The sequence below is a fragment of the Somniosus microcephalus genome, chromosome 30 (genome assembly GCF_052327205.1).
Source record: "Somniosus microcephalus isolate GS21.2 chromosome 30, FLI_Smic_1.0, whole genome shotgun sequence".
Classification (NCBI taxonomy): domain Eukaryota; kingdom Metazoa; phylum Chordata; class Chondrichthyes; order Squaliformes; family Somniosidae; genus Somniosus; species Somniosus microcephalus.
This window is the reverse complement of record NC_141016.1, coordinates 29,753,808-29,767,843: the sequence shown is the minus strand read 5'-3', so window position 1 is coordinate 29,767,843 and position 14,036 is coordinate 29,753,808. Positions and strand designations below refer to the sequence as shown.

The 14,036-nt window shown below is 47.8% G+C and overlaps 1 protein-coding gene across 2 annotated transcripts in view; it reads right to left on the bottom strand.

Moving 5' to 3' along the window:
- Positions 1-8,498: 8,498 nt before the first annotated feature.
- The window catches only part of LOC147098076 (actin filament-associated protein 1-like), a 35,260-nt gene continuing 29,722 nt past the window's right edge, over positions 8,499-14,036 (bottom strand). For both annotated transcript variants that reach the window (XM_085971314.1, XM_085971312.1), the window contains 2 exons: positions 11,549-11,659; positions 8,499-10,258 (listed from right to left, as the gene is read on the bottom strand). In XM_085971314.1, the coding sequence (XP_085827440.1) occupies positions 10,232-10,258; positions 11,549-11,659 (138 nt within the window). In that variant the 3' untranslated portion in view covers positions 8,499-10,231. The remainder of the gene's footprint in view (positions 10,259-11,548; positions 11,660-14,036) is intronic.

Below are 14,036 nucleotides of genomic sequence, written 5' to 3'. Positions count from 1 at the left end.
TGAGAGCAGACGGAGCCTCAGTTTAACGTCTCATCCGAAAGACGGCACCTTTGACAGTGCAGCGCTCCCTCAGTACTGCATTGGAGTGTCAACCTAGATTTTTGTGCTCAACATTTTTGAAAGGGAAATAGTGTTTGACAAATCTGTTGTTTGAGGTTGTAACAAGCAGAATAGATAAAGGGGAACCAGTGGATGTGGTGTATTTGGATTTTCAGAAGGCACTTGATAAGGTGCCACACAAGAGGTTATTAACCAAAATTAGGGCTCATGGGATTGGGGTAATATACTAGCATGGATTGAGGATTGGTTAACGGACAGAAAACAGTAGTGTGGCAGAGCCACCAAGGGGACTCTGATCTTATGTACATAATTATCTTTAACTAATTGTTATCTACAGAATGAATCTGTATCTCTGTTCATATTATCGCATGTGCATCACGCGGTCCCTTTAAGACTGAGACCTAACGCGATGACGTCATCACGTTGATCACGTGATCCTCCAGCAGCGGGAAAACATGATGATGTCATGACGTCCGACCAGGGAGGAGCTCTAGTCAGTCCTCGTGGAGCTAGCAACCAGTACAGACCTGTTATCCAGCTTTCCATTGTTTTAGTGTTGAACTCTGTTTATTAGTATTAAACATCGTTTGTTTAATAGACTGACTCGATCTCAGTCCTTTAGTTAGGAATCTAGCCGTTCCTACAGTAGGAATAAACGGGTCATTTTCGGGTTGGCAGGCTGTAACTAGTGGGGTGCCATAAGGATCAGTGCTTGGGCCCCAGCTATTCACAATCTACATCAATGATTTGGATGAGGGGACCAAATGTAATATATCCAAGTTTGCTGATGATACAAAGCCGGGTGGGAATGTAAGCTGTGAGGAGGATGCAAGGAGGCTTCAAGGGGATATAGACAGGCTAAGTGAGTGGGCAAGAACATGGCAAATGGAATATAATGTGGAGAAATGTGAAGTTATCCACTTTGGTAGGAAAAATAGAAAAGCAGAGTATTTTTTAAATGGTGAGAGATTGGGAAATGTTGGTGTTCAGAGGGACCTAGGTGTCCTTGTACACGAATCACTGAAAGTTAACATGCAGGTACAGCAAGCAATTAGGAAAGCAAATGGTATGTTGGCCTTTATTACAAGAGGATTTGAGTATAAGAGTAAAGACGTCTTACTGCAGTTATATAGGGCCCTGGTGAGACCACACCTGGAGTATTGTGTACAGTTTTGGTCTCCTTACCGAAGGAAGGATATACTTGCCATAGAGGGAGTGCAACGAAGGTTCACCAGACTGGTTCCTGGGATGGGGGGATTGTCCTATGAGGAGAGATTGAGTAGCCTAGGCCTATATTGTCTGGAGTTCAGAAGAATGAGAGGTGATCTCATTGAAACATACAAAATTCTTACAGGGCTTTACAGGGTAGATGCAGGGAGGATGTTTCTCCTGGCTGGGGAGTCTAGAACCAGGGGTCACAGTCTCAGAATAAGGGGTCGGCCATTTAGGACTGAGATGAGGAGAAATTTCTTCACTCAGAGGGTGGTGAATCTCTGGAATTTTCTACCCCAGAGGGCTGTGGAGGCTCAGTCGTTGAGTATATTCAAGACAGAGATCGATAGATTTTTGAATATTAAGGGAATCAAGGGATACGGGGATCGGGCAGGAAAGTGGAGATGAGGTAGAAGATCAGCCATGATCTTATTGAATGGCGGAGCAGGCTCGAGGGGCCAAATGGCCAACTCCTGCTCCTGTTTCTTATGTTCTTATGTTCTTTTGGGTTGCTAGCAATAGTGTGATCCTGTCTTCGCTTGATGTCCACACACAGGCACTTTCCTGCACAGTGAATCCCCCTCCCTAGCCCTAGCAGAGCTGAAAGCAAATGTCAACCCTTAACTCACCAGAGAGCATAATGAAGGGTGCAAGATGGGAGACCAGCCAGGGGAACATTGGAGCATAGGAACAGAGTAAGGATTGGCCAGGGCCTGCCCACTGACAATACAGCTCATTACACTCAGATTGGAACAACAGATACTGATCCTTGGGAGGTCCTTTCTGTTGACGTTGATGCTCATTAATGTGGCCAATGGATCCTGGCAGCTCCTGCTCTGTATGGCTCAGTTACTCACTGGACACACTCACTTAAGTCATTGGGGAGCTAATCTAATTTATTAACTAAGAAAGAAAGACTTATATTTCTACAGCATTTTTCACAACCTCAGGACATCCCAAAGCGCTTTACGACCAATGAAGTACATTTGAAGTGTAGTCACTGTGGTAATGTAGGAAACGCAGCAACCAATTTGCGCGCAGCAAGATCCCACAAACAGCAATGTGATAATGAGCAAATAATCAGTTTGTAGTGATGTTGGTTGAGAGATAAATATTGGCCCAAGACACAGGGGAGAACTCCCCTGCTCTTCTTCGAAATAGTGATTTGGAATCTTTTTAATGTCTCAGCCAAAAGATGGCACCTCCGACAATGCAGCACTCCCTCCGTACCGACCCTCTGACAATGACTGAGTGCGAGTCATCAAAGAGTGCTGTGAGTTTGGGTAAGTGTGAGAGTTCTTTAATTGTTATTTCTCTTTAAATCATTCTTGATAAGATTACTTAAGCAGTTTAAGTAAAGGGGAAAAGTTAAATATTTGGGATTCTGTTGGTTTAAGAAGAGTAAAACAAGGTTACACTGCAGTAGGAGTAAATTGGCACAGCAGGCAGTGGAAACCAGTTTTCTAACCAATCAGCAGGGGTGACTCATTTGGCTGTAAACAAACAAACAGTATAAAAAGACCAGTGCTAGTGCGAGCAAGCACTGAGTGCGAGTCAGCAGAGAGTGCTGTGAGTTTGGGTAAGTGTGGTGTTAGGTGCTCTTTTCAAACTTTAACTCTGTGGGTTGTAGTTAATAAGGCCTTTCTGGTGCAGAGTGACTGTTGGTAAACCATTTAACTGGTGTAATTAGAGGGATTGATTTAATTTAAATCCAATTAATTAAAGGGGATACTAGCATCTAAAATCGGGCAGAGGGTGTCCATAACTAACAATAAAAAAATTAATTAATTACATAGAATGGAGCAGGTGATGTGTTACTGTTGCGAGATGTGGGAGCCGGTGGACCCCATTGAGGCTCACGGTGATTACGTCTGTGACAAGTGTCTGCTGCTACAGGAACTCCAGCTCCGTGTTGATGAGCTGGAGTCTGAGCTTCAGACACTGCGACACATCAGGGAGGGGGAGAAGTACCTGGACTCTGATGTAGCCCATGGTCAGGGACAGGACGGTGTGACTACGAGTGAGGCAGGTACGGGGATCCAGGAGGTAGTGTTGGAGGAGCTGCAGCCCTTGCTCTTGTCCAACAGGTTCGAGGTTCTTACTCCCTGTGGGGACAGGAGCAGGGACTGCAGGGAGGATGAGCAACCTGGCCACAGCACCGTGGAACGGGGGGCCATTCAAGAGGGGGTAGTAAATTGAAATGTTGTAGTGGTAGGGGATAGTATTATTAGGGGGATAGATAGAGTTCTCTGCAGCCGAGAGTGAGAGTCCCGAAGGCTGTGTTGCCTACTCGGTGCCAGGGTTAAGGACATCTCCTCTGGGCTGGAAAGAAACTTGCAGTGGGAGGGGGTGGATCCAGTTGTCGTGGTCCATGTTGGTACAAACGACGTAGATAGGACTAGGAAGCCGGTTCTGTTAAAGGAGTATGAGCAGCTAGGGGTCAAATTAAAAAACAGAACCTCAAGGGTAATAATGGATTATTACCTGAGCCACGAGCGAATTTGGCTAGGACAAATAAAATTAGAGAGTTAAATGCGTGGCTCAAAGACTGGTGTGGGAGAAATGGGTTTTGCTTCCTGGGACACTGGCACCAGTACTGGGGCAGGAGGGAGCTGTTCCGTTGGGACGGGCTTCACTTGGCCAGTGCTGGGACTAGAGTCCTGGTGGATCATATAACTAGGACTGTAGAGAGGGCTTTAAACTAACTAGTGGGGGGGGGGGGGGCTGGTGGATCATATAACTAGGGCTGTAGAGAGGGCTTTAAGCTAACTAGTTGGGGGGGGGGTTCCTAGAGAGCAAATAATAAAAATGACAACAGAGAAGGTCATAGACTTAGGTAGCAGTGGGGAAATTAAAAACCAGAGCGTGTCAGGAAGGGGCAGAAGGTATGGAGTAAAAGGTAAAGTAATAAAAAGGGCAAAAGCAGGAACTAAGTGTCACAAAACATATTTGAAAGTTCTCTATCTGAATGCACGTAGCATTCGTAACAAAATAGACGAGTTAATGGCACAAATAACTACATATGGGTATGATCTTGTGGCCATTACAGAAACATGGCTGCAGGGTGACAATGCCTGGGAATTAAACATACCAGGTTATTTAACGATCAGGAAGGACAGGCAGGAAAGAAGGGGAGGTGGGGTGGCTATGTTAATAAAGGAAGGAATCACTGTAATATAGAGAAATGATATTGGGTCAAAAGATCAGGATAATGAAACAGTTTGGGTGGAGGTAAGGAATAATAAGGGGAAAAAAACACGAGTGGGCGTAGTCTATAGGCCTCCGAACAGTTGCAACTCTGTTGGATGGAGTATCAATCAGGAAATAGTTGAGGCTTGTAATAAGGGAACATCTATAATTATGGGGGATTTTAACTATCATATTAATTGGACAAATCAAATTGGGCAGGGCTGCCTTGAGGATGAGTTCATTGAGTGTATTAGGGATGGGTTTCTTGAGCAGTATGTAACTGAACCGACCAGGGGGCAAGCAACCTTAGATCTGGTCCTGTGTAACGAGACAGGATTAATTAAAAATGTCCTAGTAAAGGATCCCCTTGGAATGAGTGACCATAACATGGTTGAATTCCATATTCAATTAGAGGGTGAGAAGGTTGGATCTCAAACAAGCGTGCTAAGCTTGAATAAAGGAGACTATGAAGGTATGAGAGCGGAATTGAGTAGAGTGGATTGGGAAAATAGATTAAAGGGTAAGACGATACATGATCAGTGGTGTACATTTAAGGAGTTATTTTACAACTTCCAAAAAAAATATATTCCACTGAGAAGAAAAGGGTGTAAAAGAAAAGACAGCCATCCGTGGCTAAGTAAAGAAATTAAGGATAGTATTCGACTAAAAACAAGGGCATATAAGGTAGCCAAATCTAGTGGGAGGATAGAGGATTGGGAAAACTTTAAAAGACAGCAAAAAATAACAAAAAGATTGATTAAGAAAGGGAAGATAGATTATGAAAGTAAATTAGCAAAAAATATAAAAACAGATAGTAAGAGTTTTTATAGTTATATAAAAAGAAAAAGGGTGGCTAAAGTAAATGTTGGTCCCTTAGAGGATGAGACCAGGAAATTAATGGTGGGAAATATGGAGATGGCAAAAACACTGAATGAATATTTTGTATCAGTCTTTACAGTAGAGGACACTAAGAATATCCCAACACTGGACAAACAGGGGGCTATAGGGGGGGAGGAGCTAAACACGATCAAAATCACTAAGGAAGTGGCACTCGGTAAAATAATGGGACTCAAGGCGGATAAATCACCTGGACCTGATGGCTTACATCCTAGGGTCTTGAGGGAAGTGGCGGTAGGGATTGTGGATGCATTGGTAATAATTTTCCAAAACTCCCTGGACTCGGCAAAGGTCCCGGCAGACTGGAAAACTGCTAATGTAACACCCTTATTTAAAAAGGGCAGTAGACAGAAGGCTGGAAACTATAGACCGGTTAGCCTAACATCTGTGGTAGGTAAAATTTTGGAGTCCATTATTAAGGAGACAGTAACAGGACATTTGGATAATCATAATTTAATAGGACAAAGTCAGCATGGTTTTATGAAGGGGAAGTCATGTTTGACAAATTTGCTGGAGTTCTTTGAGGAAGTAATATATAGGGTGGATAAAGGGGAACCAGTGGACACAGTGTATTTAGACTTCCAAAAGGCATTTGACAAGGTGCCACACAAAAGATTATTGCTTAAGATAAAAAATCACGGGATTGGGGGTAATATTCTGGCATGGATAGAGGATTGGCTATCTAACAGAAGGCAGAGAGTTGGGATAAATGGTTCATTCTCAGACTGGCAATCAGTAACTAGTGGTGTTCCGCAGGGGTCAGTGCTGGGTCCCCAACTCTTTACAATCTATATTAACGATTTGGAGGAGGGAACCGAGTGTAACATATCAAAGTTTGCAGATGATACTAAGATGGGAGGGAAAGTAGTGAGTGAGGAGGACATAAAAAACCTGCAAGGGGACATAGACAGGCTAAGTAAGTGGGCAGAGATTTGGCAGATGGAATACAATACTGGAAAGTGTGAGGTTATGCACTTTGGCAGGAAAAATCGTAGAGCAAGTTATTATCTTAATGGCAAGAAACTGGAAAGTACTGAAGTACAAAGGGATCTGGGGGTCCTGGTGCACGGAACTCAAAAGGTTAGTATGCAGGTGCAGCAAGTGGTTCAGAAGGCCAATGGAATGTTGGCTTTCATTGCTAGGGGGATAGAATATAAAAATAGGGAGGTATTGCTTCAGTTGTACAAGGTATTGGTGAGACCGCACCTGGAATACTGCATACAGTTTTGGTGTCCATACTTAAGAAAAGACACACTTGCTCTCGAGTCAGTACAAAGAAGGTTCACTCGGTTAATCCCGGGGATGAGGGGATGGATATATGAGGAGAGGTTGAGTAGATTGGGACTCTACTCATTGGAGTTCAGAAGAATGAGAGGCGATCTTATTGAAACATATAAGATTGTGAAGGGGTTGGATCGGGTGGATGCGGGGAGGATGTTCCCGATGATGGGTGAAACTAGAACTAGGGGGCACAGTGTTAGAATAAGGGGCTGCTCTTTCAAAACTGAGATGAGGAGGAACTACTTCACTCAGAGGGTGGTAGGTCCATGGAATATGCTGCCCCAAAAAGCTGTAGAAGCTACATCATTACATAAATTTAAAACAGAAATAGACAGTTTCCTAGAAGTAAAGGGAATTAAGGGTTATGGGGAGCGGGCAGGAATTTGGACATGAGTCTAGGTTTGAATCGGACATGGCCCTGTGGGTAGTGGAGCAGGCCCAGGGGCCATGTAGCCTGATCCTGCTCCTATTTCGTGTGTCTAATTCTGTTAGATTCAGGAGATGGTTCTGTGATAGTAGATTGGCGGTTAGGATCAGATCAGCCATGATCTTACTGAATGGCGGAGCAGGCTTGAGGGGCCGATTGGCCTACTCCTGCTCCTATTTCTTATGTTCTTATGTTCTTAATGCAGCACTCCCTCCGTACCGACCCTCTGACAGTGCAGCACTCCCTCCGTACCGACCCTCTGACAGTGCAGCACTCCCTCAGTACTGCCCCTCCGACAGTGCAGCGAGCCCTCAGTACTGCCCCTCCGACAGTGCAGTGCTTCCTCAGTACTGCCCCTCCGACAGTGCAGTGCTTTCTCAGTACTGCCCCTCCGACAGTGCAGCGATCCCTCAGTACTGCCCCTCCGACAGTGCAGTGCTTCCTCAGTACTGCCCCTCCGACAGTGCAGTGCTTCCTCAGTGCTGCCCCTCCGACAGTGCAGCGGAGCTCAGTACTGACTCTGACAGTGCAGCACTCCTTCAGTACTGACTCTCCGACAGTGCAGCACTCCCACAGTACTGCCCCTCCGACAGTGCGGTGCTCCCTCAGTACTGCCCCTCCGACAGTGTAGAGCCCCCTCAGTACTGACTCTTGACAGTGCAGCGCTCCCTCAGTACTGACTCTCCGACAGTGCAACGCTCCCTCAGTACTGCACCTCCGACAGTGCAGCACTCCCTCAGTACTGCACCTCCGACAGTGCAGCACTCCCTCAGTACTGCCCCTCCGACAGTGCAGTGCTCCCTCAGTACTGCCCCTCCGACAGTGCAGCGCTCCCTCAGTACTGCCCCTCCGACAGTGCCGTGCTCCCTCAGTACTGCCCCTCCGACAGTGCCGCGCTCCCTCAGTACTGCCCCTCCGACAGTGCCGCGCTCCCTCAGTACTGCCCCTCCGACAGTGCGGCCCTCCCTCAGTACTGCCCCTCTGACAGTGCGGCGTGCCCTCAGTACTGTCCCTCTGACAGTGCAGTGCTCCCTCAGTACTGTCCCTCCGACAGTGCAGAGCTCCCTCAGTACTGCCCCTCCGACAGTGCGACGCTCCCTCAGTACTGCCCCTCCGACAGTGCGGCCCTCCCTCGGTACTGCCCCTCTGACAGTGCGGCCCTCCCTCAGTACTGTCCCTCTGACAGTGCAGTGCTCCCTCAGTACTGTCCCTCCGACAGTGCAGAGCTCCCTCAGTACTGCCCCTCCGACAGTGCAGAGCTCCCTCAGTACTGAGGGGTGGAGACCAACCCAACCAACCTGAATTCACTGGTTCTTTCCCATACAATGCCATGAATAACTCCAACCCAGCATAAGGTACGAACCATTTTAACCAAAAAAACTTGATATTTACAATTTCTAAACACATGAAATAGAATCAAGATTCAGTAAAATCTGGTGTACAAATCTGATACTTTATGTGTTGAGTCTTGGTGCTGCTCAGTGACATTTATACATGGTATTATTTTGCTCCAATGTGATTAATACATGTTTTAGAAAGTTTTTAATTATTTTTTAAACCAGTTCCTTTTCTCCCTCTCGGTGTCCCTGAGGCAGTGAGTTCCGCTGGGTACAATTCTGCAAGCAGCACACTCGTCGGCACCTCACCCCAGTCTCCCATCGCCGTGTGTCGGTCAAAGCAGTGAGCATCAGTAGGTTATTCAGATCAGATTGTCACCGACACTAAACCAACCTTGAGCTCACCAGCTGGCCGCACTTACACCTTTAAAGAAAGGAAGACTTGCATTTCTATAGCGCCTTTCACGACCTCCGGACTTCCCAAAGCACTTTACAGCCAATTAAGTACTTCTGAAATGTCGTCACTGTTGTAATGTGGGAAACGTGGCAGGCACAAGCTCCAACAAACAGTAATGTGATAATGACCAGACAATTTTTTTTTAGTGATGTTGTTTGAGGGATAAGTATTGGCCAGGACACCAGGGATAACTCTCCTGCTCTTCTTCGAAATAGTGCCATGGGATCTTTTGCGTCCACCTGAGGGGGCAGACGGGGGCCTCGGTTTAACGTCTCATCCGAAAGACGGCACCACCGACAGTGCAGCATTCCCTCAGTACTACACTGGAGTGTCAGCCTAGATTTTTGTGCTCAAGTTTCATGGAGACTTGAACCCACAACCTTCTGACTCAGAGGCGAGGGGTGCTACTAACTGAGCCACAGTTGACACTTTCCTCATTACAGGTTACTCGCTAGCAGGAGTGGGAAGCCTGGCTGGGTTCTCACTCCCTGGTCCAAAGGCCGACTGTAACCACCCCTACCATTGTCATGGCTGCAATCAGCTAAATCAGTACTGATGAATAGATTTTTAAAGACAGCATTGCCTGCCAGTTTGTACTGTGAGTTAACACACAACAGCTGTTAAGGAAGTAAGTGCTTGCCTGACATGTTTATGTCAGGCCTGGTCACCAGCTCCCCCTTCTGGGGAATCTCAGTCTTGTTTCTGTTACTCCAGACAGGCTCAGATTTCGTCATGGCAGAGGACGTTCAAGGTGGGAGAGAGCGTTAACCCTCACTGGAGCTGCCATCACCAACCTGTACTGAGCGCCTTAGAAATTCATAAATAGAACACTGAATAAACGATCAATTTGTCACAGTCTGTTTGGCAAACAGGCACCAGAACTGACCAGAGGGTTGGTGACATTTGTGATTTGCAACTATCTTGTTTCTGCTGGGTCAGAGAGTGACCTATCTCGGCAGGTGGGGGATGGGGTGGGGCGGGGCCCAGGGAGAAAAAAAAAACTGATTTATAAAATAAACTTGCCATGGTTTTGGCCTTGATAAGATTAACTTGCATTAAAAGTAAAGAGAGACCCTCTGGAACAAAAGTGATGATAAAACAGGCGTTTGGAGATTCAGTCAGGAGATTGCAGTCTGATTCTGGCATCTTATTACAAGTCACGCTTGGTGCAGCTCGCAGACTAATGGAAACCAGGTGCAATACGGCAGTTACCCTCCTTTAAGAGTTAGAGAGCAAGAGTGAATCCAGTTTTTTTCTGTTGCATGATCCACATGCTGATTCCAATATTTACAGTGCTGAGTCCCACAAAACAGGGCATCTTCACACAGAGACACTTCTTTGCTGAAGAAACGCGTTTCCGTTAACATTGCATTACACCGATGACTTCATTTCCCATTCCTGTAAAAGAAAAGAACCACATCAGTAAGGGCAGCAGCTGTACCAGGGCCAGATGTGTCTTTGCTCTCCTGGTCAGTCTGACTGAGAAGAAATGTAGATGAGATAAGGAACACAGCACCTCGAAACTCAATGACAAGAAATATCTGGTGTCATCAACAGTCATTAATTCTGCTTTATTCTGAAGTGAGAAACCCAGGTGAAGGGCCATGGTCTACAGTGCAGGGTATCAGCAAGGTTGAAAACAGAGACCCCACAAACAGCTTAGTGATGTTGTTTGAGGGATAAACATTGGCCAGGTCACCGGGGAGAACTCCCCTGCTCTTCTTCAAAATAGTGCCGTGGGATCTTTTACATCCACCTGAGAGAGCAGACGGGGCCTCGGTTTAAACATCTCCTCCGAAAGACAGCACCTCCATCAGTGCAGTGCTCCTTCAGTACTGCCCCTCCATCAGTGCAGCACCCCCTCAGTACTGCCCCTCGGACAGTGCAGCACTCCCTCAGTACTGCCCCTCCATCAGTGCAGCGCTCCCTCAGTACTGCCCCTCCGACAGTGCAGCACTCCCTCAGTACTGCCCCTCCATCAGTGCAGCACTCCCTCAGTACTGCCCCTCGGACAGTGCAGCACTCCCTCAGTACTGCCCCTCCATCAGTGCAGCGCTCCCTCAGTACTGCCCCTCCGACAGTGCTGCACTCCCTCAGCACTGCCCCTCCAACAGTGCAGCGCTCGCTCAGTACTGCCCCTCGGACAGTGCAGCACTCCCTCAGTACTGCCCCTCCGACAGTGCAGGACTCCCTCAGTACTGCCCCTCCGATGGTGCTGCACTCCCTCAGCACTGCCCCTCCAACAGTGCAGCGCTCGCTCAGTACTGCACCTCCGACAATGCAGGGCTCCCTTAGTACTGCCCCTCCGACAGTGCAGGACTCCCTCAGTACTGCCCCTCCGATGGTGCAGCGCTCGCTCAGTACTGCCCCTCCGACAGTGCAGGACTCCCTTAGTACTGCCCCTCCGATGGTGCAGCATTCTTTATTAAAATGTTATCACAAATCACAAGAAAGTTTATTAAATGGAGTGTGGGACGGGCCACAATCCCTGAACAGTTCTGCTGTGATCCAGTTCTGATGAAGGGTCATCGACCTGAAACGTTAACTCTATTTCTTTCTCCACAGATGCTGGCTGACCCGCTGAATGTTGGCAGCATTTTCTGTTATGCTTCTGTGCTGATACTCCCCTGAGCATCTCGGAAGAGCTGATAAACTAACAAAGGTTTTGAAGAGGCCAGTGATGCGTACCTTCGTTTTCTGAAGCACTCTGCCCTTTTCAACCACGATAACAGATGGTGACCTTTTCAGGCTGCTTTTGGCTGAGGCTGTGCGTCTTAGGATCGGGCTCACAATCGGAACCTGTCAATTGAATTGGAAATAATCAATCCCTTCGATATGCTTGCAGGTTGCAGCAGGTCAATTTGAGTTAAGCAGATTGGCAGCAACTGACAACTTGGGGCCTATTAGACCCCGAAATGATCACGTCCCATCAAACGTGGTTCTGAATCTGGCCGATTGAATTTAAAACGTCAGGTGAAAATAGATATTGGAAATAAAAAGCAAAAACTACTTTTTTTGAGAACAGTTCCTAGTTTTCTTTGCCTCAACTAGTGACCTATTCTTTCAGATCTAAGCTCCATTTAAACAAGTGCAGTTCAGACCTGAAATATGAAAATAAAGACTTGCATTTCTATAGCGCCTTTCACGACCACTGGATGTCCCAAAGCGCTTTACAGTCAATGAAGTACTTTTTGAAGTGCAGTCACTGTTGTAATGTAGGAAACGTAGCAGCCAATTTGCGCACAGCAAGCTCCCACAAACAGCAATGTGATAATGACCAGATAATCTGTATTTAGTGATATTGATTGAGGGATAAATATTGGCCCGGACACCGGGGAGAACTCCCCTGCTCTTCTTCGAAATAGTGCCATGGGATCCTTTACATCCACCTGAGAGCAGACGGGGCCTCGGTTTAACGTCTCATCCGAAAGACGGCACCTCCGACAATGCGGCACTGCCCTGGTGTGTCAGCCTAGCTTTATGTGCTGAAGTTTCTGGAGTGGGACTTGAACCCATAACCTTCTGACTCAGAGGCGAGCAGATTGTTGGCACATAAGACAATGAAGATGTGATCACAAATCCAGGCAAGTGATCAGAAATATTCCAAACCTGAATAGACGGGAAAGGCTTAAAACAGTCTAGACGGTGAGTCGGAATTTTGGTGGAATTTTGTACTGGGAGCAAGTCAAGATTGTCACTAAGACGGGGAAAGGTGGTGTGTGATTGAAGAGCTGAGATGGGAGAATTTTTCAAGTGGCAACGTTCCAGACCATGACATACCACAAATATCTCTTTCTGTTTCTTCAAAAGTCACGAAGCTTTGTGTAAATATGAAGTTAATGCCTCTGCTCTGAATCTCAGTTTGAGCCCCTTGGGTTGGACTGAGCTAACTGCACAAGGCAAAGCAAGGTCACACATTCCCGCAACTAATAAGGGAAAGTTTTAGAATTCCTGCACCAACTGTCCCACCCTGCTCTCCATACCGACCGCTGTCCAGCCCATCATTTTAGGCAGCTGCCTGAGGCCTCGGACTGTTTGCAGCTGTGAGCTCTTTGAAATGATGTCACTACTGACCACCCAGCCCTGGAGGTGGGCGTGAGGTTGATGCCGAAACACAATATCATCACGTCTTAGCTACTTTCTTGCATGCAAGCAATGCAACAGGTTGAGGCTGGAGCCTCAACTGTACTGTCCGAGTTTGAATCCCAGCCCTCACTGATATTCAGACTGGGAAAAGCTCGAGCTGGTCCTCGCACATTGTGTCAGCCGGGGCTCAGTTGGTGGCACTCTCGCCTCTGAGGCAGCAGGTTGTGGGTTCGAGTCTCACTCCAGAAATTCGAGCCCATAATCCAGGCCGACACTGTCAGTGCAGTACAGAGGGAGTGCTGCACTATTAGAGGGTCAGCACTGAGGGAGCGCTGCACTGTCAGAGGGGCAGTACTGAGGGAGCGCTGCACTGTCGGAGGGGCAGTACTGAGGGAGTGCTGCACTGTCAGAGGGGCAGTACTGAGGGAGCGCTGCACTGTCGGAGGGTCAGTACTGAGGGAGTGCTGCACTGTCGGAGGGGCAGTACTGAGGGAGCGCTGCACTGTCGGAGGGTCAGTACTGAGGGAGTGCTGCACTGTTGGAGGGGCAGTACTGAGGGAGCGCTGCACTGTCGGAGGGTCAGTACTGAGGGAGTGCTGCACTGTCGGAGGGGCAGCACTGAGGGAGTGCTGCACTGTCAGAGGGTCAGTACTGAGGGAGTGCTGCACTGTGGGAGGGGCAGTACTGAGGGAGCGCTGCACTGTCAGAGGGGCAGTACTGAGGGAGAGCTGCACTGACAGAGGGGCAGTACTGAGGGAGAGCTGCACTGACAGAGGGGCAGTACTGAGAGAGTGCTGTACTGTGGGAGGGTCAGTAATGAGGGAGTGAGCACTGTAGGAGGGGCAGTACTGAGGGAGCCCTGCACTGTCGGAGGGGCAGTACCGAGGGAGAGCTGCACTGTCGGAGAGGCAGTACTAAAGGAGAGCCGCACTGCTGGAGGGTCAGTACTAAGGGAGCGCTGCACTGTCGGAGGGTCAGTACTAAGGGAGCGCTGCACTGCCTGAGGGTCAGTACTGAGGGAGCGCTGCACTGTCGGAGGGGCAGTACTGAGGGAGCGCTGCACTGTTGGAGCGTCAGTACTGAGGGAGCG